General features: G+C 36.7%; 2 protein-coding genes across 2 annotated transcripts in view; one reads left to right on the forward strand and one right to left on the reverse strand.

The window, feature by feature from the left end:
* LOC124302628 (centaurin-gamma-1A) overlaps positions 1-26,904 on the forward strand; it is a 67,181-nt gene that overhangs the window by 4,244 nt on the left and 36,033 nt on the right. The window contains exon 2 of the mRNA XM_046758968.1: positions 21,296-21,370. The gene's annotated coding sequence lies outside the window, so the exon portion shown is untranslated. The remainder of the gene's footprint in view (positions 1-21,295; positions 21,371-26,904) is intronic.
* On the reverse strand, positions 697-26,679 carry LOC124302631 (organic cation transporter protein-like). Its single transcript, XM_046758977.1, has 8 exons — positions 25,696-26,679; positions 13,015-13,225; positions 11,268-11,526; positions 5,568-5,866; positions 4,431-4,543; positions 2,673-2,887; positions 2,113-2,461; positions 697-1,041 (listed from the first exon to the last, which is right to left on the reverse strand). The coding sequence occupies exons 1-8, from the start codon at positions 26,064-26,066 to the stop codon at positions 864-866; spliced, it is 1,995 nt and encodes a 664-aa protein (XP_046614933.1). The 5' UTR covers positions 26,067-26,679; the 3' UTR covers positions 697-863.

The following is a 26,904-nucleotide window of genomic DNA, read 5'->3' on the forward strand; positions in this document are numbered from 1 at the left end:
GGATAACTATTACGTTGAAGAGCCATGGAGGTCAAGGTTAAATGTGGTGCACTTTGGAAGGGTTGCTTTACACCAACCTGATCAGGTCCAGATCATACCTTATCTATCACATCTAGTAGAGTTTGCCTTATCTACATTTTAAGAGGCTTGTGTGAAACAAGACTCAGAGCACCCCTGACTTGTCGCTGATCAGAATTGATTCACTGATTGCATCATATTTTACAGTTTCTTTCCTCTTCGATAATGAAATTGTTTCAAACTTTGGCAAACGATAGTATTTGCTACTGTACTTGTGTGATTTAAGCAACGCCAAACAGTAACATAAAATTGTTTTTGTATTATGCGCAGTAATGTCTCAAAATGTATTGCTGTAATTGAATTACCGCTGATTGCAAAAATAGACTTTCTGCCGATGTTCGTGCGTAAAACAAAATAGTTCTTGGATTTTTTTGGTCCGTATCGAACGTATAAATACGCTATCTGCAACGTTTGCAAGTCAATAATGTGTAGGATCCGTTAATAGGCAGAATAGGTGGCAGTTTACTCGATCGGTAATGACTGATTATAATACCCTCCTAATTATGATAATTTTGCATACTTCGTCCCAACTTTGTACGCGATCCGTTAAAATACTTTTTTACCATTTTACGACAATTTAGTACAGTTGGAAATAGGGAGGATAGAATAGTCGTGCTATACGTGTTGCGGACAGGTTTTATTAGACTGACTGGGATTAGGTGTGATTCGTCCGTATGCACACTCTTGCATTTACCTCGCACAGCCTGTACGCACATATTTTGTTACAAGTTTTCGTGATGAAGAACAAAGTTTGAAGTATGATAATGGTCGAAATGCGATTTTTTTTACAATCTTTCCACTTGCACCGTTGGAGCGACGCTCCTACGTGACCTGACACTTGATCTCTGAATCATACTGCTCCTGAGGGTTTCGCCACGCAGTGATGCTCGCATGGAACCTCGAACACTTCCATGAGCCAAAGACCGAATCATAGGTGGTGGAACTTCTTCATCGTCAGCTTTCCTGTATGAAGAAATTGTTACATAAATATTACTACCAAACGATGCAAACTCGCGCAAAATTAAGACCTGCTGTTTCCGAGAAAAAGAGTTTTGTAAATTTTACCAGGTATCTCCACACGGATACCAAACCAAACTCTTTGATTACACAGATCAATGCTTGTACAAATTTAAGAATCAAAATTTTCAACTTTGACAGACCCGACAAAGTGTTGACAGAAATCTCGTTAAATATAAAAGGCTGGGGACCAGAAACGCGTAACCAGCGGAGTTTCGAATAAAAACGGGTTTGCTACCATAAAGACATGCAGGAATTTTGAAATTCGAGCTCCAAAATACGAAAATTCCATTGCATTTTGCCAGCATGGCGTAAGTGACAATATTTGAAAAATAATGTTACGCCAGAGCTCTAATATTTAAAATACTATTAAAGCTTTTATGACAAGATACCCACTTTTTAAGAGTTACGCCCTTCTGGCCCTCACTCTACAGTATTTTGAAATTTCGTGAAATCTATTAAAATCCCAACAAATCTTGTGAAATCATCGGAAATTTTTGCAATATTTGACATCATATGAAATCCCTCAAATTTTATAATGAAATCTCGTAAAACCTGACGTGAAATTTTCTCCATACTTCTTATGAAACTGTTTCGTAATAAAATGATCTTAGCAATCACTTTTTTTTAACTTGAGAATAACTTGTTGAAGTTTGAAAAATTTAGCCCAATCAAAACGGTCGGAAAAAAACGTATGGATTTACTGGTACAACGGTAGTTGTACTGCATGGACAGCACTTTTTTGGAATAGAAATTACATGGAGTAGAAAATCATTTATTAGTATGTTGACGTCACGTTCACGAGCGTTCTTTAAAATTGTCAAATCCCACAATTATAGTAATTTTTTCTCTAAGAAAGTGAGTTCGTGTAAATCCAACGAGTTTTTTTTTTTCCGTGCCACGTGATCCACGTCACTGATGTACCCGAAGCTAACCTAACGTCAACCTATCCCATTCTATAACTAAGCAACTATTCAAGAAAAGCAGTTTGATCCTGCGTCAGAAATGTTTACGTACTTTGCCAAGCAAGGCATGTCCCATATACCCTGATCCTTTCCAAAATCTTCACCGTCCTGCAGCGTTTGTGGGAGTTCTTTGTCGAGAGTCTCCGGTAAGAAGAGAGCCAGTCCTCCGCCAAGTATGGCGAGGATGCCGAGGACTAATAGCGGCACTATGGGTGACAAAACAGCCATGTAAACGATGAACGGTGCAACAATGCTGGAGACGTAACCCATTATATGAATCAGAGCAACACCCTGGGCTCTGACAACAGTTGGCAGAAGTTCGGCAGCATATTGCAGTCCGATATTGTAAGATATGTTTACGCAGAATCGTCCCATTATAGCCAGACTCGCTGAATAAATGCCTGTGGGTGTTAAAACACGATGTTAATAAAAATGGGCTCGAGTCAATTGGTTTCGAAAAAAGAGTCACCTATTTTCGTGTGGCAAGAGAAATTTTGAGCAACTTTTAAGTTCCATTATAGCTTGCAAGTGCATACCATTCCTAGACGTCATAACGCTACGATACGCCTCCGTTTCCGGTCCTAATATGTAAAAAAGTAAATTTAAGATTACCTGTTGGAACAGCGCAAGCCCATAGGCTGAAAATTCCGGAAAACACCATTGAACCGCAGGCTAACCATCGACGACCCCATTTGTCAAGAAGAACCGTAAGCAATGTGTCAGCTGGAAGTTCTGTGGCGGAAGCTACGGTGAATGTCATGAAAACATTCAAACCCAAGCTGCCAACGTTCCGAACATGTCCATCGAAGACCAAAGATATCGCCATCCTGAAATTAGATTCACGAAGATGCATAGGAAAGAAATACATCGTTGCTAGAAATAATTGTGTCAAGCCGGATCCATTTACTGTCGCCAGCTACTGAGTTTTTACTATTATACAGGGTGTCCCTAAATTGCCTCCCACGGACTAGCCAGCATGATACCTCGTTAAAATCCAACCGAGAATTTCTTTTTCTGAAGCTCGTCCGACGCATAGTTTTTGAATTATAAGCGATAGCGCTAGGCCAATCAGAGTGCACCATTTCATCTAGATTTGCCGCCACGGAAATTGCTGTTTTGTTCGACTCGGTAAATTATTATTATTCGTTTACGAATTAAATATCGGCACCTCCCCTCTCTCGCTGCTGTACCCCTTATGCTTGAGGATGCGCTTCTGTTTACTTACACAAGTGTGCGCCCATGAATGTGCGGCCGGCAGCGTGTCCGCGGCAACAATACCGAGGTCAGCGCCCGAGAAGGGGTACAACAGGGAGAGAGGGGAGGTGCCGATATTCAATTCGTAAACGAATAATAATAATTCACCCAGCCGAACAAAACAGCAATTTCCCCGGCGGCAAATCTAGATGAAATGGTGCACTCTGATTGGCCTAGCGCTATCACTTATAATTCAAAAACTATGCGTCGGACGAGCTTCCGGAAAAGAAATTCTCGGTTGGATTTTAACGAGGTATCATGCTGGCTAGTCCGTGGGAGGCAATTTAGGGACACCCTGTATATGGAAAATACACGGAAATGGTATATTGTCTTACAGGTGCAGAGAGTAGGCGGCTTCTGACGAGCTTGAACTTTGCGGTGGAAGCCAAGGCAAGCCAAGCTCTGTAAAAGCACGTGCCAGATATCGCATATCCACTAATGTAACACAGGCTTTGTTTGCGATACCTGTTTGAAAATGTCTAGTCTCAACGCCTGTGAAGCGTGCGTAAGGTAGCCTAGTTCCAAAGAGTGCAGGGAAACAACGGTGATGAATGCACAGAGGTGAAATACCCGATTTTTCACACGAACGTATTTTCTTGCATCTGCGCACTCTCAAATCACCAAATTTTACGTACTGTGTCATTGAGTGTAGTTCAGTTATGGAGATTAGTAATAATATAGGTAAGCGCTGTAATCACACGAGTCAGATATTGTCCATTTGCATTTGACCTTATGCACTCTCCACAGGTTTCAAAGATCAAAATTTCGAAGCAGGTATAGAAAAAAATTTCGTGTGTAGCTCGTGTCACTTACTGAAATGTCGCTTACTCTCCGCACTTGTTACAGAATATACTATTCTGAAAGGTTGGAAATGTACGCGAATCTTACAAGCATGTTGTGAGGAATTTTTCAAAAAAACATTACTTCGATTTTTATGAGAATTTAGTATTGCGCGTGTTTGCGGGAAAAGATTATGAATTTTTTATTTAAATTTAAAAATTTTAAATCGTGGCTCCAATATGGTGAAATCATACCCTTGAAAACTTCTTTGGCAAATGTTTCGGGTTAAATATAAATGTCTTGCACAACGAATATGATACTTGGTAATTTTTATACCAGATAACTATCAGGAGAATGGTGATATTCCGTAATCGTGGTGTCTTGAAAAGATCCAACACAGAATGAGCTCTGTCAGTTTCTTCTTCCTTCTGAATTCTGGCACAAGTGTCCTATTCCAAGGAAACAAAATTTGAAATTAGCATTTCAATAAGGAAAAAATATAAACTCTGTTCTCAACGTTCCATATCAAGTAATATCGCATGTGAATCATAAGCTTGATGAAACATACCATATTTTGGGTTCAAGTAACCCATAAAAGAAAGTGGTGGTGATGTGCCCAACGATAAAAACAAGTTGGAACGTTAGCACGATTCTACATGCAATACCGAACAAAAATATCCAAAAACTTTTTTTTTTCTAAAGAAAGAACACAGGCAGAAAATTCATTTTTGCAATTAGTGGTATTTCGATTAAGGAAATAAATTTTCTGGCATTATTATTGCAAAAAAACCAATTTGTATTTTTATGGATCTTTGCTTTCGACACTGCATGTGCAATTGTGCTAGCTGCAATTTTTTCCGATCGACGATGCGTGGGCTTTGGTAACAGCCAAAATAGGCGGTAAAAATGCTTTTAGTAACGGAATTATTCGAAATGGTCATAACTCCTACCCGAGGTTTCTTCTGCAACACTCATTAACTGCGAAAGACTTTTGATAGAGGCTCATTCAGGCTTGACTTATTGAACATGCTAGGTATTCACGCGTTCTTTTCGCAAAAATTAAAAATATTTACCCGTATTACCCGCCTTAAGTGTCACTGATTTTGGATATCATCAGAGCCTATGCATCGTTGATCCGAAAAAAGTCGCGGCTAACGTGATAGCGCCGAAAAAAATACTTAAGAAAATGTTTCAATGTAATCCAATCACCACTAATAGTAGGAATGCATTTTCTGTTGTTATTAACGCACGAACGGAACTAAATTTTGATGACTTTTTTTGTTACTGCGTGTAGATTGCGCTATTTGTGGCATTTTCGCGTCAATGATGCTAGGTTATGATATCAGTCGAAATGATTGAACTTTGATCGGTCGATAAAGACTAACAATAACATTCTCTTGTGGGATTCACTCGGGAGGTTGAACTGATTTTTTACTCTCGTTGTTAGTGACTACTGATTTTCAATGTAGTTACCTTGAATTCTTTGTAGATGCTTTCAGGGACGTTTGTTCCATTGATTCGTTCAAACTTCCTCATGATTAGGACAGCCTTGTCTACCTTGCCCTGACTGACTAACCACCTCGCACTTTCCGGAACTAGCCACGGTGTTGCGATAGCCAATATTAAGGGCCCGGAAGTTGCGATACAAGTTAAACGCCAGTCAGCCAGAAAATATGCTATCCAGGGTAGAATGCATGCGGCAAAGGTGAAGAACAAAGCGATGGACATGTTCGCAACAAACGTTCGCCATTTAGGTCCCACGTATTCGAGAACTGAAAAGAAAAGGGTATGTAAAAACCGCTCGATGAAAACATTGTAAACTTATGGTTCTTTAAGGAAAGCAGCGTAGCTATGGATATTGAAAAATCTGATTTCTTGTTATTAAGCCCGGCAGAATTACTAAACTGAACTGAAACTAAAATTTGAAATCCCGCACTTTTACAAGTCGTATCGGACATCGGAACTGCGTATTCTGGTCCCTGTTAGGTGATTTTTATATGACATTCGCAGTTTTGGACACAATGAGGTAACTTTGAAATTTACCAAGTTTCAAGTTACTTCAAATTTCAATCGGAATCTTTGTTCGTCACATTTACCCCCATGGCACAATAATATTTTCGTAACATGTCGCCAACTAATTGCAATATGTAAATATTAATTTAATGCAGATAAAAAGAGACCTGATATTAACATTAATGCCTGAAAGACAGAGAGAAATGTGTAGTTAAAGTTTAGAAAAGAAAGATATTTCGGTTGTTATACCTATAAATAGAAATTTTAGACGAATTGCGTAAAAGGCATGTAAAAGTACCGGATCCCTAACATCAGTCAAAAGTTTCCTACATTCGCCACTTGAGGGACTGGAGTCAGGCGCTATAATCACGTAAATATGACGCGACGGTTTTCAGGATCGGCAGTCGAGTTCCAGACACGGTAGAGACGAGTAGTGTCCGAGACAGTCAAGTTGATAACGGATTCTAAACAAAAACGGCAAGAGGGGGGAGAGAAAATTGATGCATTGTCACGTACTTCGTATTAGTCATTCGTACTTCGTAGATAGTCATCTTTGTGCAAAAAAATGCCTCAAGTTGACAACTTTCAAATATTTGGAATTTTTGATACTTCATTCGTGAGAAAAATTAACGCAAAAAACATTTTCAAGTTTAATCTATGAGTGAAAGTTCAGAATTTTTTTGACGTGAGGGAGAATTACGGATATTTAAATTTTTATTAATTACACAACGTATAAGATTTTACAAATATTTGTATAAGGTGGTTTTATTTCCGTTTTCCATCACTGAAAACTTCAATCATTCGTAAGATTAGTCTGATGGAAAGGGTGTACTTCCGTTTAGAACATACCTCCGATCGATCTGAAATTTGGTATACTTATGTATTTTGATGCGCTGATCAAGAATATCATACTCAAAACACCCGCAAATTCGATTTTCAAGGTCTTTTTTTTAAACTTGAGAAGTTCGGAACCGGTTAGATGACGAGGTCCAAGGGCTGTAGCCTCCTTATCCCTCCTTAGCCACCACCTTAATCAAGAATTATGCGTAACATTTCAATGAAAGAAAGTAATTCAGTTCTGACGAACAAAAAGTGGTCAATTTTGCGGACCTTGATGGACCAACCTAAGATCTTAACTTTCGGATGAATTTTGAGCCCACAAAACGTTAACAAATGAAATTATCTGTTTTTGGGTATGTCTCTTGTAGCTAATTCTATAAGAAATGCGATAAACGGAAAACACGACAAGTGCGTAAAATGGCAAGATTACCGCGACAAATATCGACAAACGGCTTGAAACTATTCTTTACCGAGCTTTATTCTTGATGCTTCTTTTATTTCTTCGTGTATTACTGTGATCGACAAAATTAAATTCATTACGAAGATTCACTACGAGCGATAAAACAAACGAATGAACTCTAATAATGGTAAAGGGATCGTATAAACTCCAATTTTCAGAGTAACAGAAGTGATCAAGTGACCCAAAAAGTATGTAACACAAGTTAAGTGACCGCAATCAAATGAAATAACTAAAGTGATTTGTACGGATCAGTGAATCTTCCATATTCTGGCTGTTCTAATAATGTTTTGTTTACCTCATTTATACATCTATGACTGACCTTCTATTGCATTTTATTGGCTCCCGGCTGCTCTGTTAGCGGTTTGGCTCAAAGCATGTTAATTAGTGTTTTCATGTACCATCAGACCTAATTTTCAGCTACGAGATAACGGTGATGTTTTTATAATTCACTTAACCGTGAAGGTGCACAGTAGGATTTATTTTTCCAATACCAATCAGGTGGCACGGTAATAAAATCATTGAAAATGCAACTAATTAACATTCAAACGTATCAAGACTGACGGTTATCTCTATTCATATGCAAAACTGTAAACCAAGCTACCGATCGAACAATAAAAAGAAGAAATAGGCTCACATTGCGCATTGCATAAGGTTTTTGAATTTTTATGCCGAATGACATAAAAAAATATTCAGATTCTAATCTAAAAAGTGAAGAATGTTACGCGACTTGTGCACAATTCTCATAAAAATTGTACGAGCTGCAAGGGTTGAGGCAACGAAATAGTTTTTAAATGAGACTTCAAGGATAAGTGAGTAAATTAATAAGCATTATTTAGCTCCTTTGGACGTTTAAGAGTTTGTTAATTTACGTAACATCTGGACCCTGCTACGACGCCTATAGAATTCACCCCGTCGCGATGTGCTTAGTCCTTACTGAACGAGTAAAATTTCACTTATTTTGACTTTTATCAAAGCCTATGCAACACTGATGCGGAAGTGCCTGATCGGCGCAATTTTACGTGCAATTCCAAACAAAACTATACGAAAACTTTGTGGTATCATGCGAAAACAATGTCACGAACTGTATTTCTGCAATGATTTGTAATTCGAAACTAATGTGAAAATGTTTTTAGATATTCGTACGCGGCATTGCATGTAGAAATTCGATGACTTCGGTATTTTCACATCAGTGATGCGTAGATTTTGATAGACGTCAAAAAATGTGACGCTTACGCGGTTGCTAAAGACTGACTGCATCATCTTTTTAACTTAATTCCCTGTTTAGTCGCGATGCTTGTTTGCGCCGTCGAGTGCTTATGCTGCTTATTCCTGAGTCAGAACGATAATTCGGTTGCCTATGTTCAGGCGTTTTTGCCGTACGAACACTATTATATCAATACACGTGTATCAGGCTTGCGTGCCTATATTCAAAGTTAACTTTGTACAGATCTTAATGCGAAATAGGATTTTTATGAATAAAAAGCAACGTACACTTGAGCGCATCGTGTCTGTGATTTTGTTAATAAAAATGAAAATGAAAATGGGTACGACGAAATTTTTTCTGAGAAACTGTACAGCTTCTTTCACACGTTTCACCGCGTGCTTCAAGCAGTCATAATACTAATCGCTCGGAACGTCTCTTGAGACTTTCGAAGACACTTTTTGGTCTCATCTCGGTATTAGGGTCGGATTTCGGAGGAATTAACCCATGTTAAATTGCCTAGGTGATAATTCCACGGAATACCCGGCCGAAATGGTTTATTACGTCAACTATACTCTGCGAAATTTTCAACAATAAATCGAAAACCGTGCGCTGTGATCAGAAAGAAAATGCAAAAATCACTGGTTCAGGTGGGGCAGGCAGTGCTTAATGAGGAGAGCTTAATGTACGAAAATCGGTTGGAACTGAAAGACGTTGTTTTCCAAAAAGAACTTTCGTTTCAATATTGCCTTGAAAGCCGCTAATAGCATGAGCAAATTATTCACAAACCTAAGAGACCGTAATTTAGGTTAAATAAATGTAATTCGTAAAGCTCAGTGCAAACACTATGACAGCAGATCTGATACTAATCTCTGGCCAGTGTGAGATTTGATATGTTAAGACATACGCTGGGACAAGTTTAACGTGAATAATTACTCCGAGGTGTATGCCAATGACTATTTGGTGTAACGGACAGTAACGATGTGAGTGACACGAGCAATAAGAAATGACCCACATATTTTTTTCCTAATGAGGCGAGTAATGTGATTAAACGTATTTGTGTATTTGTTATAAGAGAATGAATTGAGTGTAACGAGAGGAAGTGTCGACGAATAAAAAATGTTTTGGCTTATTCTTTTTTCTCGAGTCTCTTGATTTGGCACAGAGTGAATTCTCCGTCAGGCCACTTTTTCGGGCCCCTGTCAGATATCAATCATATTTAATCAGTTACCACACTTTAATGCTCCTTAAAATAAGTAGCTGCGAATTCTTGTATTTTGTCAAATTAATCCTCTAAGAAGATGAATTTTTCTTCATAATCAGCATAACGTACGTTGAATGGAAAAAAATGTTGTCCAGCACTGAAGATTGTAATGCGATAAATTTTGGATTTTTCTTCTCATATTTACAAATATTGTTATTAGCAAAAGAAAAAAAATTGACATAATTTTTTTTCCCTCAATCGAACACCTTTGATGTAATACTTATCTTTGTATAAACTACAAGGATATGTATAAAAAAAACCTACAAAAAAATTTACACAGTGGGCATCGTCTATTCAATGGACCTGATATTTTTTATTCGAAAGTCTAAGCAAGAAATCGCTATTTATTTATACATGTGTATATATACACAAAACCGTAGTTTTAAATCTAATTTTTGCATGCTGTTATTGCTAAAACAATTTAGGTAAGCTAAGCACGCATGGACTACCGCAATGATTGGACTATCGCAAAAAAATTTGTCGCTCCATTAAATAGTTGATGCCCACTTTGCCAATTTTTCTGTAGGTTTTGTACATATCATGTTTTTTTTTCTTTTTTTTTCATCTGCAAGCAAATACCTAAGTAGTGGAAAGTTCAAAAACTGGTTTTACTAGTGTGTTCATCTATTAATCATTGATACAAATTTTCTTACTCGGTTCAATTCCTTTTTTTATTCAATGAACTTTGATTTCGATTACGAGTTGCATTACTCAAAACTCTCCAACGTAAGTAAGATGAAAATTGTGAACTGAAGCTTATTTAACAAGTTTCTTCAAACAATTTTTCATAAGTACAAATTAATTTTGCTATTTGGGTGACACCGGCACGCTAATCGAAATCGGCTAATTTTGACAAATATATATTTTTCAATAATTCGATCAGATTTTTCGATGTTTTCAACTGAACAAATGCGTGATCGCAATGAAAATCTTGAAAAAATCAAAACCAAAGAACGAAGCTGAGAAAATTGTTACGTAATTTAAACAAAAATAATATCGTGGAGGGAAAACTGAAAAAAACAGCGCCACTTGCATAAAAATTTTAGAACGTTCCTAAACGAAGTTTGAGAATATAATATCGGCTATACCCGCATGGTTTACGACAGGCGCAGTTCAGTGGTTTCTGTTATAGCCCTAAGTGATGCAAAAAAATGAACAAAAACAGTAGAACTGATTTATGCAGTATATATATATACGTACTAATGTATCTAGTTAAGTGCCTCGGTACTTTGTACCGACACATGGATAAAAGAGCAGATTTGGCGTTTGTAATGAATGGTCACACCTGCGAATGTCAAGGATGCGTAAAATTGTAACTGAATATCCGCACTCTGGCGTAAAGGCAATGAAAAAGGATGAAAATACGAACGTCCGTATAAAACCAGGAGATCTTACCTAAAATGTACATCATCGTGAAACAGTTGTCGAAAGCCAAGCCAACTAAAAAACGGCATAACGAAAACTCCCAGAAGCTAGTGGCAAAAACCGTAGCGATTCCGGCAATGAAACCTGCCAGATTTGTACCGACTAGTGCTGGAATTCTTCCGTATCTATCGGCGATCCATCCGAAAATTAATCCACCGAATATTGCTCCGACGAAAAATATACTTTGTGCTAAAGATGGCAGAGCTGCATTGTCACAAACCCATTCCAGCTGAAATGTCAGAAAAGTATAATTGAAATACCATTTGAAGTAATAATTAAAACGGTAAGCGAAAAAATTTGCCGTTCCGATATTTCATTCAAGTTGTAAATAATCAATCGAGTTTTACGAAGAACAAACCGGGAATAAATGAATATAATTACACGTTAAAAAAAGAATATTCTGAAGTGCGAATTATTGATGTATCAATTATTTCACGTTTCCTTTGGAACAAGTATTTTTCTCGCCCCCATCTGAAACCATATGACAGCAACAAAAAAATCCTTGTTAAAAGGTATCCGTTAGGCCCGATTTGAGAAGGTCACTCTCAGAATTCAAAAAAAAAATTCTAAATAAATAATGTGAGGAAGAAGTAATTTTTTCACTTTTTACCACACACCTGCATTTTTTGGAAGAAAAATTCTACGAAAACAAGTGTACATTTGGCAAAATTCGTAGCTCAAGCAATTTAAAATTTATAAGCTTTGGCTCGAAAGTCAGTTGTACGTGAAAATTCATCCTCAAACGTCTCCATCGGCTGTACTATTGACTTTGCAAAAAAAAATTGGAAAAGCATTTTTGTAACTCTAGAAAGTACTTCATCAAATGCGGCTGAATGAAAACACAAATTTGGTTTTTCAAATTATAGCTTCTCTGTGTTGTTTAAATGGAAAAATTTCGAATTAGGAGATCGAATTTTTGGTATTGACTTTAAGAGTTTATCCTTCAGCGAGGATTTTTTTTCCCACTACGTACAATGAGTCCTTCGATGGGAGCAGGAAGAAAAAAAGTTATTCCCAAACGAGACACCCTCGCGCATGTATTAAGTATATTATTATCGACTAGTTGTAGGTGTAAAAGGCGACTTGGTATCTAGATTCAAGGCTCGTGTGATAAACTCAAAGCAGCGCCGTGTAACCGCCGAAGATATATCTAAGATCATTCCTGTTCATTCGTCCTTGAACTACATAGAGTGCCCACTCACCTGTACTCAACTCAGTAGTTCTCAGGCACGGTGACAAATGTCGTTCAACCGTAGCCAAGCGTACGCCAAGTAATTAAATACAAGCATAATCTAATAAGCCCGAAGGAAAAATATTCGTATAGCAGTTAATTCCCTTATCGGCAGCCTAGAGACGTGCAAAAATATTCACCCGATTCAAAAAGTTTAATATTTTTCTTCAACTAAGTACGCTTCCCACCTACGAATACGTTATAAACGTGCAAAGGCTCTCAGGGTAAAAATGTAACAGCGTTTAAGAGAAAAAGAATTTTTTTTTACATGATGAGTACCAAATCGGATGAACAATGTATGTTGTAACGTCACGTTTTCCTCAATCTCGTCTAGGAAGCTTCGAAACTGAACCACTACTCCCTTATAGACCGAACGTTGAATTAATAACAATTTTCCGTCAATTGATTCGATAAATCACTGCAGTTGTTCAAGGATAACCAGTACCGTAACCAATTTAATAAATATACTCGCGTTTCGTATGTTACCTCAGCCGCAATACTGGCGTACGGGATTTCGGTAAAATTGAATTCCCAGCCATGTTGGCACTTTTGAATCGGCCAGGATGGATCGGCTGCTGTGACGCCCTGCTCTAAGAGTTCGGTGAAATTGACCGCGTAGACGGAACATCTCGAGTACGTAGTGAAGGATTCCTCGCCGTTTCCATCTGCCGCGGCCGGAGGTATAGCCAATGATATCCTGGAACGAACGAACGTTGACGATAATTAATGCGTAACATCTATAACTGGCTCATTGATACAATTATACCGCGGGTTGTTCTCAGGTCAGAGATTGTAATATTCTCAAATCATTAATCATCGCTAGGCACGACCTCGTCGAACGAAGGCTGCAATTAAGGTGCACATAAAAAATGTAAACGTCGAGAGTTCTTTAAGGTATAAAGACCTCACGATACAGTTGCCCACCACAATTATTTACCCGATATATATATTTTTTTTTTTTTTTTCTACATTGTTCTTTTTTCTGCCAAACTATTCATCCGTTCGTTTTATAAGAGATTTATGTTGTATAGTTACGAAAGCAATATGTTTTAAACTAATACATATTTACGTTCACGCTCTCATTGCTGCGACGAAGGTTCTTCAAAATTGATCGTATAGTTTGGAAGTTAATTCACGATCACGTCCATGCTAAGTCACCTCCGTGACGTCGATAACCGGTATAAATGAAGGAATCATGAAACGCTCAAAAGAATCGTGCGTGTGGCATTCGCAAAAACTGTTCATTTGTGCGTTAGGCTGATCAGAAATTCTACGAGCGTCAAGTTGCAATCGTTATATCGTATCGTAATAGATATTATCGTTGCACATCACGGCTAGTACCGTTAGTTGGAAAAAGACACTACAGTAGTCTGTTCAAGATTTTCAAATGTAACTGGAAAATTGGACTATTTTATAAATGGTACTTTGCCCTGGATTTTCATTGATTCTCATTCATGACGTCCTTCTATATATATTGTCACCGAATGTTTCTATCTCAGATTTCAACTTGAAGTTGTACCGTTAGGCGTTATTTCTTTGATAATGATTTTGCAACTATATTATCATAAGGTCGTATGCAAGACTGCGGAATTGTACGGTAATTCCGAAGACTTCCGTTATCATTATTATCGTTGTTGTTGCTATCATCATCATCATCATCATCATCGTCGTCATCATCATCGCCGTCGTGTTCGTCGTCGAATGAATGCCAAGAAACAAATATCTCCATCACGTCAAACAAAATGTTTAACTCACTTCTTCGTATTTCGAACTACGGCTACAAATTCTAAATGAATGACCATAAAAATCTGTATGGTACGCATTTGTTTTATAATTTTTGTCTTACATAAACTCGGATTCATTAACTGGATATTCATGCTAAAACACAGCATAACATGTAACACGTAATATTTGACATATACATTATATAAATGAATAATATTGTGAGATGTTGAGAAACGAACACATGCTGCCACGTGTATAAAAATATGAGCGCGAAGACTGCGATAATGGGTGAATTATGAGAAGAAACACATAATAGGCAAGTTACCAGAGGGACGTCTACAATGCATAAGTTGTGCAATGAAAACTATACGGTGGTAAACGTCGTGTTTTGTCGACGTATGATGACATCATATACGTATAAAAGTACACATATTTTTAAACTAATGGTGCAGCGAGCGCATTTGGCCATTTAAATTTCGTTACACTTCAGCGACGTCAATGTTCTTCAGCCTTGGGAATGAAATGTGCCACTAACGGTTCCCGTGAAAAGTCGTGAGAATGGAAAGTTTTACATGTCATACGTAAAAAATGTCGGTAGACGTGTCGATAGTATGAACTTTGATTTATTATCTGCAAAATCCTGACCAAATGTATTTCGTGCGTGAATAACGCGGAAAATGAATCTACGTGATAACCTCGATGATGCGGTTAAAAAATTAAACCAATGTTGCTAGCAATTTTGCTTGGATACGCACCAAACCGTTACTGTCTACACAAATAAATACGGCGACCTTACTTTGTGCCATTCCTTTTGCAATCCCCCGTTAAGGATGCATGCGGCGTATAGTCAGCTTGAAAACGTGACGGTAAAAAAGCACGAGTAAACAGAGGTTCAAGAAGTGTAACTGAACCTCGTTAAGTTGAAGATAATTATGAAACTACTTGTGATACAGGAAAAAAAAAATTTAAACACTCATTTTCAGCTGTGAACACCTTGTTATTAACAATATTACAGAGATCATGTTATTCTACTACTTGTTTCACCGAAAGATTATTTTATTGCAAATGCATACAGTGGAAATCGTTTTAGACAGTTCTTTAAGTCATCGGTTGGTGGACAAGAAAAGAAATGAAAAATGAAAGACCTTGATCATTTACGAATGATGATTATGACTCAGCAATGTATGGATTGCTGTTACTCAAAATCTAACTTACAGTATCTATGGAGAATCCATTTGCGAATAAAATGAATAATTGTTAATATAAGGATCGGAGAAACATTGTGAATTTTTCGGTAAAAAATTAGGGAATATTATTATTTGATTAAAGTTGTTAACACAAGGTTTTCACAAATTCAGCCCTTTCAAATTTTTTCCCGTGTCACAAGGATTTTTTCCGCTATCTGCGTGTAAAGTAACTCAAGTGCGACTTTCTAAGCCCCTGTTTCAACACGTTTTCGCGACAACCACTTTTCTAACCCGACTGTACGTCCCTTGTATCCTTAATGTAGCCTGTTGCCAAGTTTACTCTCGCGAAATTGCATTTGTTTGAAAAATTATTCAGCGCGCATTGCCCTGAAAGCTTTAACCGTCGTGTGATAACGTATCATTCTGCATAATCAAGGAGTTCTACTGCAGTAATTGGGATATCCACAGATTTACATACACTTTCAAAGACTTTCGATTGATACATGAGGCAACGGCGATGAGGACTTGAGCCTATGACCATGACCTATGCGTACCTTATACTTTAAGGGGTTAGGTGGGTTTCAAAAGCTCAAAATAGGTACATTTTTATGAATTTTTTTTTACTTAATCAACAGAATATTTCATTCCATCAATTTAACACATAAAAGATACATATTTCATAAGTAGTTTGTCAAATTTTCATTGAAAAATATTGAAAATTAAGGCGTGGACACGTCGTCTGCTATGACCCTTCAAAAAAAAGTTCTCTCGGCGTAGTCAGGATAACTCATGACAGATTCATCTGAAATGCAAAAACCAAAAATTTTCTGTTAGTAGATGTTTAAAACTCGTACTTGGACGAAGGAAAAAAAAAAAAAAAAAAAATTACATTTTTGGCGGTGTTGAAAACAAAAAACCCTTATTTTGAGTAAAATTTGCACCCTTCATGGCCTTGAAAAATTACTTGGAATAGAAAAAAAAAAAATTCCTTCGTTCAAGTACGAGATAATGTTCTTTTAAAGAAGTGTGCAAAATTTGAAAGAGATCGGTTCATAAGTTTTCGAGAAATCGTGACTACCGATTTCGAAAATGTAGTTTCGAGAAAAACGCGATTGAAGATTTACATTCAAATAACATGTAAATAATCGTACTTACACCGTATAATGATGCAAACCCACGTTTTTTCCACGTGCCATCACCTGACACGGTAACATCTGTCGTATCTTCAACATTATTTTCATCACACGTTAATTTTTTTTCTTGATTTGCAGCAGACAACAAAATTGATTCGGCAACAGTTATGACGCACTCATGTATTTTATCAACATAAACAATTGTACGTTGATGCATTCAAGAATTAGGAACTTATATCCATCAAACCACAGAATTTTTTACATCCGGCAAGTCCTAAGCCTAGTATTCGCATCACAAAAATAAACGAACAATAGCTAAGCAGCTGCCTCGATATATCTGCCTCTATATACCTGCGTCACGCTCGGTTATAGCCTGATGGGTGAAACATCCAAAGGCTATATCTTTTAGAATATGACTCGGATCGTTTTAAAATTTTAAAGGAATATTCTCAACATATTCAATTATAAGATAAGCAAAAAAAAAAAAATTCGATTTTTTGAAATTTTGAAACCCACCTAACCCCTTAAGCAGATGACTAGCAATAGCGTTCGTAACGTTTTCTGCGTTGATCTGAGTCGAGTGACCTACGCCTGTACAATAAACTCCTTGGTTCCCAGCATTTTCAGTTTCACTTCTTAAATTTCATTTCAGTCGTCAAAATCTTGGATGAAAGGGCATGCGATCAAGAAAGTTTTGCAGCAATGTGACGTATTACGATATACGTATTCGACGATTATGGCACATGGTAAAGATCATTTAGTTCCAATTCAAAGTGACCATGTCTCGAAGTGTCTTCATCGATTATTCGCATTTTATTGAGCCTTGAATACGTTCGCAACCTTCGGAATTTGGATTCAAATCTAGGTAATCATTTAAATCTGTATGATATTAGATTCAGATAAGAGTTGCACCGACGATCATTCGATATTTTTATTGGATTCTGTCTGTGATGAAAGCCGAGGTCGAGTCATTGTGTAAATACCGTGTGATTCATTTTTACTATTTTCCTACAAACTTGAAAGTTGTTTTTTCTCAATCGTCTCATCGCTGCAGTATTTAACTGCACGAAATACATTCTTTCAACGCAAATGTCTCTCAACAAAATTTTTGTTTCGACACTTGCTGCGGTAATAAAATATATGGAAATACGTCGGAACTGAAAGTAATTGTAGTTATTATAAACACTTATGCATATTCAAGACTACAATTTATATCTTCACGAGAATTCAGGTGTAAAATCGTACCCCGAATATTTACTTCTAGTAATATTTTCTCATCATTAAATCTCAAGGATATTCGAAGCATCAAAGCAATAAGACAGCATAACGTGAGGATATCGCGAAGTGAGCCTTTCGAGCCGCACGAAGTGATTCCTCGTCTTGCAGTTGGCCCTCACTTTAATTGTGAAAGGCTCGCTAGATTGTATCTCTCTGTGTAATTCCAACCCATATTTACGTTTAATTACCTTGCAAGAAGTACCGGCGGTCTTTTTTAAACTCACAATGTGCTTTCGGATATTTTTATTACCGATTTCATACTAACTTAACAACAGATATGATAATGATTATTATTTTTGAAATTGAACTGATTTTAAGTTGAGACTTTAATTGTTTTTAAAAAGACGTAAGGACACACAGAAAATATAATATGAATCATCAGAAGTCTATATTTTATAGAGGCTCCCTTTTATTTATTTATTTATCTATTTATTTATTTATTTGTGAAAAACGCGGGATGAACAAGACTGCTTCAGTTTTGGAAAGGAGATCTAACAAAAAGTGCGAAGGAAAACCAAGGTTACAAACCTTCGACCAACTTTTCACTGCGAATATTTCGATTTGGCTATAATTTGGATGTGATACGATGTACACTGATATACGAAAATTCTCCGATATCCAGATCTCTAGACCTCAACGTTTAACAAACACAAGCTGGTCAATATCATCACTTTTTCAAATTGGACCTTTGTTTTCGAATTTTTGCACTTCTTGTCGATAGAAAATTAATACGATCTGATATGTTTCTCGTGTGAAAAACTCTGACCTGCCCAAATATTGAATCAATTTTAAAAGAAAAGGTACAAGTGTTTTTGATATTTTCGTTCCATACTTCCAAAGACCCAGAGTTTATATTGATTTTATTTTCTAGTATTGACAAATACAATTTGGAGCATATTCTGTAATTTTCAGAATTAATCGAAAATTCTGTCATTCTTAACGATAAATCGGTCTAATGTACCAGAGATCTCGAAATTCATGAATTTGTTTAATATCCCTGTAACATTTACATTGACTTAATTATGATATCGCTGTCCTCCCACTTTAAGGTATCCTTCAAAATGTCTACACTTAGCACCCCCAGAAAAAAATAAAACAATTTTCTTTTTCAAATTAAACTATGTAGTCCGAAAATTTCAGCTAAAATTTAAGTTATAGTAATTTAATAATTATCTCATTGACATCCCACTGTGAAAATTTCAGAATTATTCCAAAATGTCTACTAAAAAACAAAAAATAAAAATGATATTTGGGTCTGCGCATCAACAGGACTCGAAATTCAAAAAATGAGTTAATCCGAAATTCCGGAGGATCTAACTTGGAATAGATTCTATAATATAATCTCATACATATTTTTGTCATCAACCGTGTCCAGGATCATTTTTCATTTTGCATTTTAGGGCCAAAATCTACATGCAAAAAACTTTTTTCGTCAGAGCTTCCATGTATTGATTGTGAGTTTTTGAAAATTTGTATTTCTAAAAGACGGGAACATCGACTTTGATTTGAAGGAAATGATACATTGACATGTAGTTATTGGTTTAGAGCGTAATAAATTTGTTCGAACTTCTGAAAAGTTATACCTTCGCTATATATTGTTTTGTTATTTCAAAAAAAAATCTAACGAAAATATCGAACATTCCAAGGCTGGATTCCAGGTGAGGGTTTTAATTCGTGAAACTCCTTGTGGACGATATATAACAGAATGTCCAAATTTCCACGTAAACTGCAACTTGCACTTTATACAAAGACTTGAAATTTTCAACATTCACCGGTACAGAAAATCTTATTCGGAATATTATTCACATTCTTCTCAAAACTTTGTACATTCCCAATAAAACTCCCGGTATAGATTATAGTTCACAACCAGTGTAATTTACAGATATCTGGAGTGCTGGAGGTTTCACTGATTGCGCACATAATTGACATCGGGTAACTTGAGCTCAGCTTACTCTAAAGTGCGCATGCGCCAAAGAAAGTCCTTGTGTGGAAAACCGAGCATTTCATTTGTGCGCGTGCGCCAATGTCATTTTATGTACCCCATTTCCAAACAGCGCAGAGAAACAAGTTTTCGTACTGCCAAGGTACACTTCCAACAAACAAGATCCTTAATATGGACGTCGTCCTGAACATGATCTTATATTTTTCCATGACCTATAGAGTTATTCGAATCTCAGGACCTAAATATTTTTTATTTGACTGGCCTATTATGTGTAGGTATATGTGTACTTATCGAAATGTCGGTGAAAATGCAAGGTAATGCATGTGGTGAAAGATCAAGACCGGAAATTCTATGATCCGAATACCCATTCAGCCATTTCCTCTGATTGAGGCCACCAAACTTTCCGAAAATAATACATTTTCAAGGAATGCTTAATCGCTAATAATATGTATTAATTGATTATTACATATCTAGTTAATGACTGCTTTGGCTGATAACGAGTGAGCATATTAAATAACACATTGATGAAATATTAATTTTCAATTTCAAATATTGTAGAATGTGGGTCTGGGGTGAAACTGTGTTTTGACCAGTGATGGGTAAAATTTCAATTGCTCAATTACAAATTGCTAATCACAAATAAAATAAGATGCAAATTGAATTTGCAGTTTTTGATCACAACAATACAAAATAAAAGTTACATTCATATTTTGCAATTACGGTGAAAAGAAATACAGATTACATTTGTGTCAATGTATGATACGAGGAATTTCGTTAAAAATCATCGAACTCGCAAATTTTCGCAAATTTTACCAAGCAATGTAATTTGTATTTTATTTCACCTTGACTTCAAAATACTATTCTAATGTGTATTAAATTTACCCCAATTACAAATTACACGTGTAGTTTGTTCACACGTACGAGCAGTAATTAAAACGCAATTAATTGCATGTTTGCAATTAATTGTCCGGACGCCATTCGATCGTGCTGTGCCGAAAATGTAACTGAAAATTAAATTCCAAAGCAGATTTGTTGGACACATAGTTTATAGTGTATGTATTTCATGCAGCCTCATTTAAAGGCAAGAAATAGAACAGCTTCGATCACACAGATCTTGTGTAAGCACCGAAATTCAACGAATTTTGAAAAAGCAATCAGTCATATCTTAATTATACCGGGAAGTTAAATGATTTTGGATACTATAGCGGTAAAATACTTCGGATACGTAGCGGGAAATTTCCTACGTCTGATGAGAAAATGTGAAATGATTTAGCATGTTATTTCTTCATTCTTTTCAGAGTGGGACCATAACTGTTATTATCAAAAATTCCTTAACATTGAATAAACACATATCCTGGCTTTCTACAATGCAGTAACAGATGAGATAGAAAAACATTCAGTATGTTTACCATGAGAATAACCCGCATTGATAAGACATGTGTACACTTTGATTAAAGTCTCACTGCAAAAAATTTTTATTATCTCTTGTTCATTCCTTACAGATTGGACTGGATTCCTACAAGAAGTTGATGAACAAATGGATTGAGAGCGAATTACCTGAGATATTATCGCCACCCGTAAGTATATCGATAAGATTATAAAAGAATGAAGTAGGTACAATTGAATATGCATATGAAAATGTCGAATCACGTCATTCATCAAAATGGAGTTTGACAGAATTTTTTTGATCACATATTAGCCTGATCAGGCAATATATTATGTAAATAAACGGCTCGTCCATTAAGACCCGGCCTTCATAAAACCCTCTAGAAGTAGATGAGAAAAAAGCGAGAGAAAAAAGAAAGTCTACCAAAATTAAATGGCAAGTTCAGCCACTCTTTAGATTTCGTAGCATTTCATTTTATTTGCGAGATTCACATACCTGTGTCAGATTATTTCATACGATTTCAGGGATGGTCTTACCTCTGCCAGAGGGCCAAGGAAAATATTGTACACCGACAAAATGACTCGCAAATTATATTGAAATTCTCTCAAAAGATAAGAGAAGACAAAACTTCCTTTTCGACGTTCGAGATCTAAATTATTAAAATAAAACATTTGTCAAAGTTGACGATATGTACAGTCTTGAATTTTTTTTTTTCATTCAATTTATTCCGAAAGAAAAAAATATAATCAGGTTAAAACCTCAAAGGCTGCGAAACTCGAAATTTCATTCGAAATGAAAAATTTCAGTACGTACTTACTGAATCCCCTATACTAGACTGAAAAATGTGAAGTTACTGCAGTTCGGTAAAACTTGGAATTAGACTATTAATTTGATGCTCAAAATTCTTACATTAAATACGAGATCGGCGACCGAAACCAACGAATAGAAATCAATTTGCACGCAAATCTGATCACTTTTGGTATTCTGGATAGTGTTATTGGATCCACCTTTACTGAATTTGTCAATTCCAAGTTCAGCGTGCTTGAAATCGATGACTACACAAATCCCAGCTTGGTGAGCCAATTTTCATTCGCACCCGATCACGAATCATGTTTATTGAGCCGTTGACGAGATTAAAAATATAGGATAGTCCACTTAAACTGAAACGGGTCTTGTTTTGATGGAATTTTGCGTTGTAGAATTCGGAAACTCAAATAATTCAGCTCTCGAAGACGTTAAAGTCTTCCTTTGATACCAACAAAGAATCTTCATTAGGGTGTTTTAAGTGTTTTAAAAAATGTGACAAATTTCAAAGGAGGAGCAAGTTTTTATTTAAGCTTTCTACTCCGTAGAAATTTTTCGATAAAATCATTCAGAAAGGACTTCAGTTAAGGAGTTGACATTTTAGCAAAATCCGCGAAGATGGTACAAAACATTTTCAACTATTTGATAGATAATGAAGATTAGGATCCGATGGAGTTGAGATGCGCTGTTTGATATAAATCGAAAAATCCTGACTCTGGAATCGGATTCGGAAATAATTTCTTTATTACTCGTGCATGAAAAGTGGGGCTTTGCGTAGCAGTTTAGTGGGACGAAAGTAGCCAATTTCATCGTCAGTGTCGTAAAGTTAGTTTCGCGCTTGCGCAGTTTCTTGTCACACAATATACTGTTCCAATAAAGATTCATAGCTTCAGTTCATTTTCAGTGTTCGAAAAAGTTACGCTGTATGATTCAATATTCTGTGTTAAAATTTATATTCTGCTATTTTGGATTTTCTAACTTTCGTCTGAACGAGTTCGGGCAGTTCAACTTTTTTCATCGACATCATTCTGACATTTTTATAGATCTATTTTCCAACCTTCAATATTTTCCTCATCGTATATTTTCTCTTTCGATTATTTTCTTTTATTACACACTTCCGCGTTTCATAATCTGTTTAGTTTTAGATTTACAATCTCTTTGTATTACTATTATTCCTGAATGTTACATTTTCGCTATTCTGAAATGCTTCGTTCTAATTATTTATCCTCTATTTTCCCGCTATTTATGCATATTAAACAAAGTGATACTCCATCACATATCATTTCACAGAAATATTATATTGTGTTACAAGTGCGGAAAGTGGGCAACTTCCGACGTTAAGTTTGCAGCGTGAGCCGAAGACGAACGTTGTAATCACACGAGTCAAATATCGTCCATCCGCACGTGTAAACAGTCTAATTTTCCCAACAGCTTTGAAGGAAAATTTAATTTGCGAAGCATCGAAGGTACCACTGACAGCGTGTAAGATCGAAGTTCGGTAACTTACGCTCAATGACACGGTGCATAAAACTGAGTTATTCGAAAGTTTTTCCAACACCTGCTTGGAAAACTCAATTTTTTCAAGTCTGTGGAACATGCGTATAAAGCGCCCTATTTCCAAACAGTGCGGTAAAACAACATTGGCGCATGCGCCAAATTTCAATGCTATACTTTACACACCAGGAGTTTCTTTAGCATGCGCACTTGCGAATAACTCGGTTTTACGCATTGGTCATCAAGCCACTGATATATATATTAACTATAGCAGTGTATTAAGCGTAAGTTACCTAACCACAATTCTATGCGCTGTCAGTGGCACCTTCGGTGCTTCTCAAATCAAACTTTCTCTACATGTGCTGGAAAGAATAGCGTGTATCTGTGGCGCGGATGAGCGATATCTGACTGGTGTGATTACAGGCCTTACCTTGGCTCATACTGTGTTCACACAAGTACCCGTGCGCTTGCAGCACTCGGATTTACTGCTCATGCTGCAAACTTCCGCACTTGTTACACAGTATACTACTGCTCGTTCGATGGGACCTGAAAAAGCACCATTTTTTAACCAGTTTTTTTTTTCGTAGAAAAAATTCTACTACGAAGACACAAAATGTTTTTCAAAAATAGTTCACATTTTTTTTTACTGAAAATGGTTCGCCTCATTTTCTTCCAATTTATTTGTAGGTTTGAGAAATAATTATCATAGATATACGAAGTCGCTGCATAAATGAAGAATAAACATTTTTTTTTTTTGTTTTGAAGTATTGTGCAGTTACACCGCTTACATTTTATAAGCCGGTTACTCTTATCACGTCAAATAAGATACGATAATGGCAGACGAATCAAATCAGATTCTAGGTACATACGAACTAGTGGATTGACCTATATACCCAGTGACTCGGGACTATCGCTCCATCCGGGCTATCAATAAGTACCTGTTGAAAATCTGCGACTGGAGCGTTTTTTAATTTTGATAAAAACTTTGTCGTTTGCAAGTTGCAGCCGTTTGAAATCGACCAATCCGGTAGCACCTGCAGGTTCACAACATCTACCGGGTGCATGACGGATAAATGACTATCCAACAGCCCTGTTCCGAGCCATCGGATGCTACCGGATCGGCCAATTTCAAACGACTGTAAGTCGCAAACGACAAATTTCGTATCGAGAATTTAAAAAAAAAAAAAACGTTTCAATTGCGGATTTTTACGACGGACACATCGATAGTCTATGCGATGATAGTCCTGGGTCATCCTTTATAGTCTTTCAAATTCGTATGTGGAAAATATATTATAAGTGGGATAACGCGTTTTAGATTAAGGGAAAATGGTTAACGGGTATAGGATTTGAGCTTCAAAATTTAGAAATGAGTACCTAGTATAAATGTCTGCGTCGAAAATTTTAATGGAAGTTGATACCTCAAAAACACAAATTTCCATGTTGACACGTGATCAAAACCCAAAAACCAAAACTTTACATTTAAAACAGCTCGAAGTTTGAGCGACGTATTTCTTTAGGTGTATGTATCATTAAAGTTACATGTTTGTTTTCCATGTTATAGCAATTCAAGCTTTCGCAAATTACTCTTTTAAATTCAATTCAGTGCAAATGCGGATGCTTCTATCGACCACATGTGGTCAGTGATTTTAAAGCGATTAATTTTTTGAAAGTCAGTGAATTTGGTAATGCAGATTCAGCCCGTAACAGCTGTTCGGCGGTGGCACTGCAGGCTGAATCTGCATTGGCAACGTCACTGACTTGTCCCAAAATTAACCGTCTTACAATTAAAGTCATCGAGCCTTACGTGAAATGGTATATTTTGTGACGAGGGACGAAAATTGGCAATCACACGAGTTCTGGTCGCCAACTTTTTGCCCGAGTCACACACGATAGTTTTCACAACAAGTGGATGAAAAGTGGCGAGGCTTTGCGAGGTAGTTTTACGGGACGCGAGTGGCCAATTTTTTCTCCCTAGGGGCGAAAGTAAAGCAATTTTTGACTGCGCATGCGCGAATCTATCCTTACAACGCTGAGATGAGATTGGCTACTTTCATCCCGCTAAACTGCTGCGCAAAGCCCCACTTTTCATGCACGTGCGATAAAAATATCTCACGACGGCTGCAGACGCATAACGATGGTCACTAATCCGTCCCCTTTGTTGCTTGTCACTATTATTATTATTATTATTTTTATTGTTACTTTTATTATTATCCTTACCTTTGGTCGACCGACAAGTTTGCCAATTCTGGAACTTTACACCAATGTTCTTCGGGTATTAAAGTGATGAAAATTTGAGAAAAGTAAACCCAAGCCACGAAGAAAGCGAAAGGGATCATGAGAATGAAAAGTATCTTCTGATAAAGTCCAAATTCTCCAACGTATGGAAGTAAATCGTCAAAGTCGATATCCTTATTGACATTGCCATCCTTATTGCCACCGATCGATACCGATGAATTAGCTATTTTAGCGGTTTGACAAATGGTTCCTTGAGATGTTGAACAACCATTTTCCACAAGATCCGGGCAAGTTTCTTCATTCGTTGTAACGCGTTCTGATACGTGGTTTTGAAATTTTTCCTGTGGCGGCATGGTGATTGTATGATGGTACTTTTTACAGCAACTTCTCAATATTATTTTCAACTTATTTTATGCTTTTCTTAAAGTATAGAATCCAATATTAAATGTATTTAGGAGATAATTTTTGACAGTTTAGTTAAATTTAAATGTCATTTAACCTGACAAAAAAAAAATAAATAAATAAATAATCAAATACCCTTCGAGGTATTTATTTGATTTTAACGCGTCCAAAAAGTCATCAAAACTTAAGACACTGGCTAAGGATCCTGTATGTTATTCTGGGTAGCCCGAATTTCTCGTTTCACCGTCAACTCTGCAGTGTAATGAATACTTGGATAAATAATTTATACATTATTCAATTTTCATATCACTTCGATGAAATAAAATCTTTCTATCACATAATTTTGTTACGTTATTTTTCTATTTTGATTAATATTATTATTTCGAATTATGTTTTGAAACGGTTATGCGGTTAGTTATTTACAACGACGCGTGAAATCTTATTGCGTTTCACTTTTTGCGTAGTTCATTGTTTTTAATAAAAAAAATTTTCTCCGTCCTGACAAGGAAAATACTGGACTAACCCCGGCAGGGTAAATCCTAGCTCGACAGAGCAACACTGCACCGTCCGAATATCGCGCGTTAGACTATATAGGCGTTCACCACTCAATGACGCCCCTCTACGCAGCCACCCAGCTACTTATTTATGGCCAGAAAACTATTCAATGTTCATAGATTGGCATTGAACACCGAGGAGGCAAGACCGCTCACAACTGCATAGAAGGCACGCTCAACACCGTTACTGCATTACAGAGGTACAAGGAACGTGCAATCACATGCTTGAGAGATG

Source organism: Neodiprion virginianus, chromosome 4 (assembly GCF_021901495.1).
Source record: "Neodiprion virginianus isolate iyNeoVirg1 chromosome 4, iyNeoVirg1.1, whole genome shotgun sequence".
In the NCBI taxonomy this organism is placed as follows: domain Eukaryota; kingdom Metazoa; phylum Arthropoda; class Insecta; order Hymenoptera; family Diprionidae; genus Neodiprion; species Neodiprion virginianus.

Excerpts from the sequence above, each read along its gene's own strand:
- LOC124302631 (XM_046758977.1), bottom strand. The coding sequence starts at position 26,066 with ATGCCGCCACAGGAAAAATTTCAAAACCACGTATCAGAACGCGTTACA. Across the intron at positions 13,226-25,695 it reads AACTTGTCGGTCGACCAAAG|GATATCATTGGCTATACCTC; the intron begins GTAAGGATAATA and ends CGTTCGTTCCAG. Across the intron at positions 2,462-2,672 it reads GGCTTGCGCTGTTCCAACAG|GCATTTATTCAGCGAGTCTG; the intron begins GTAATCTTAAAT and ends TAACACCCACAG.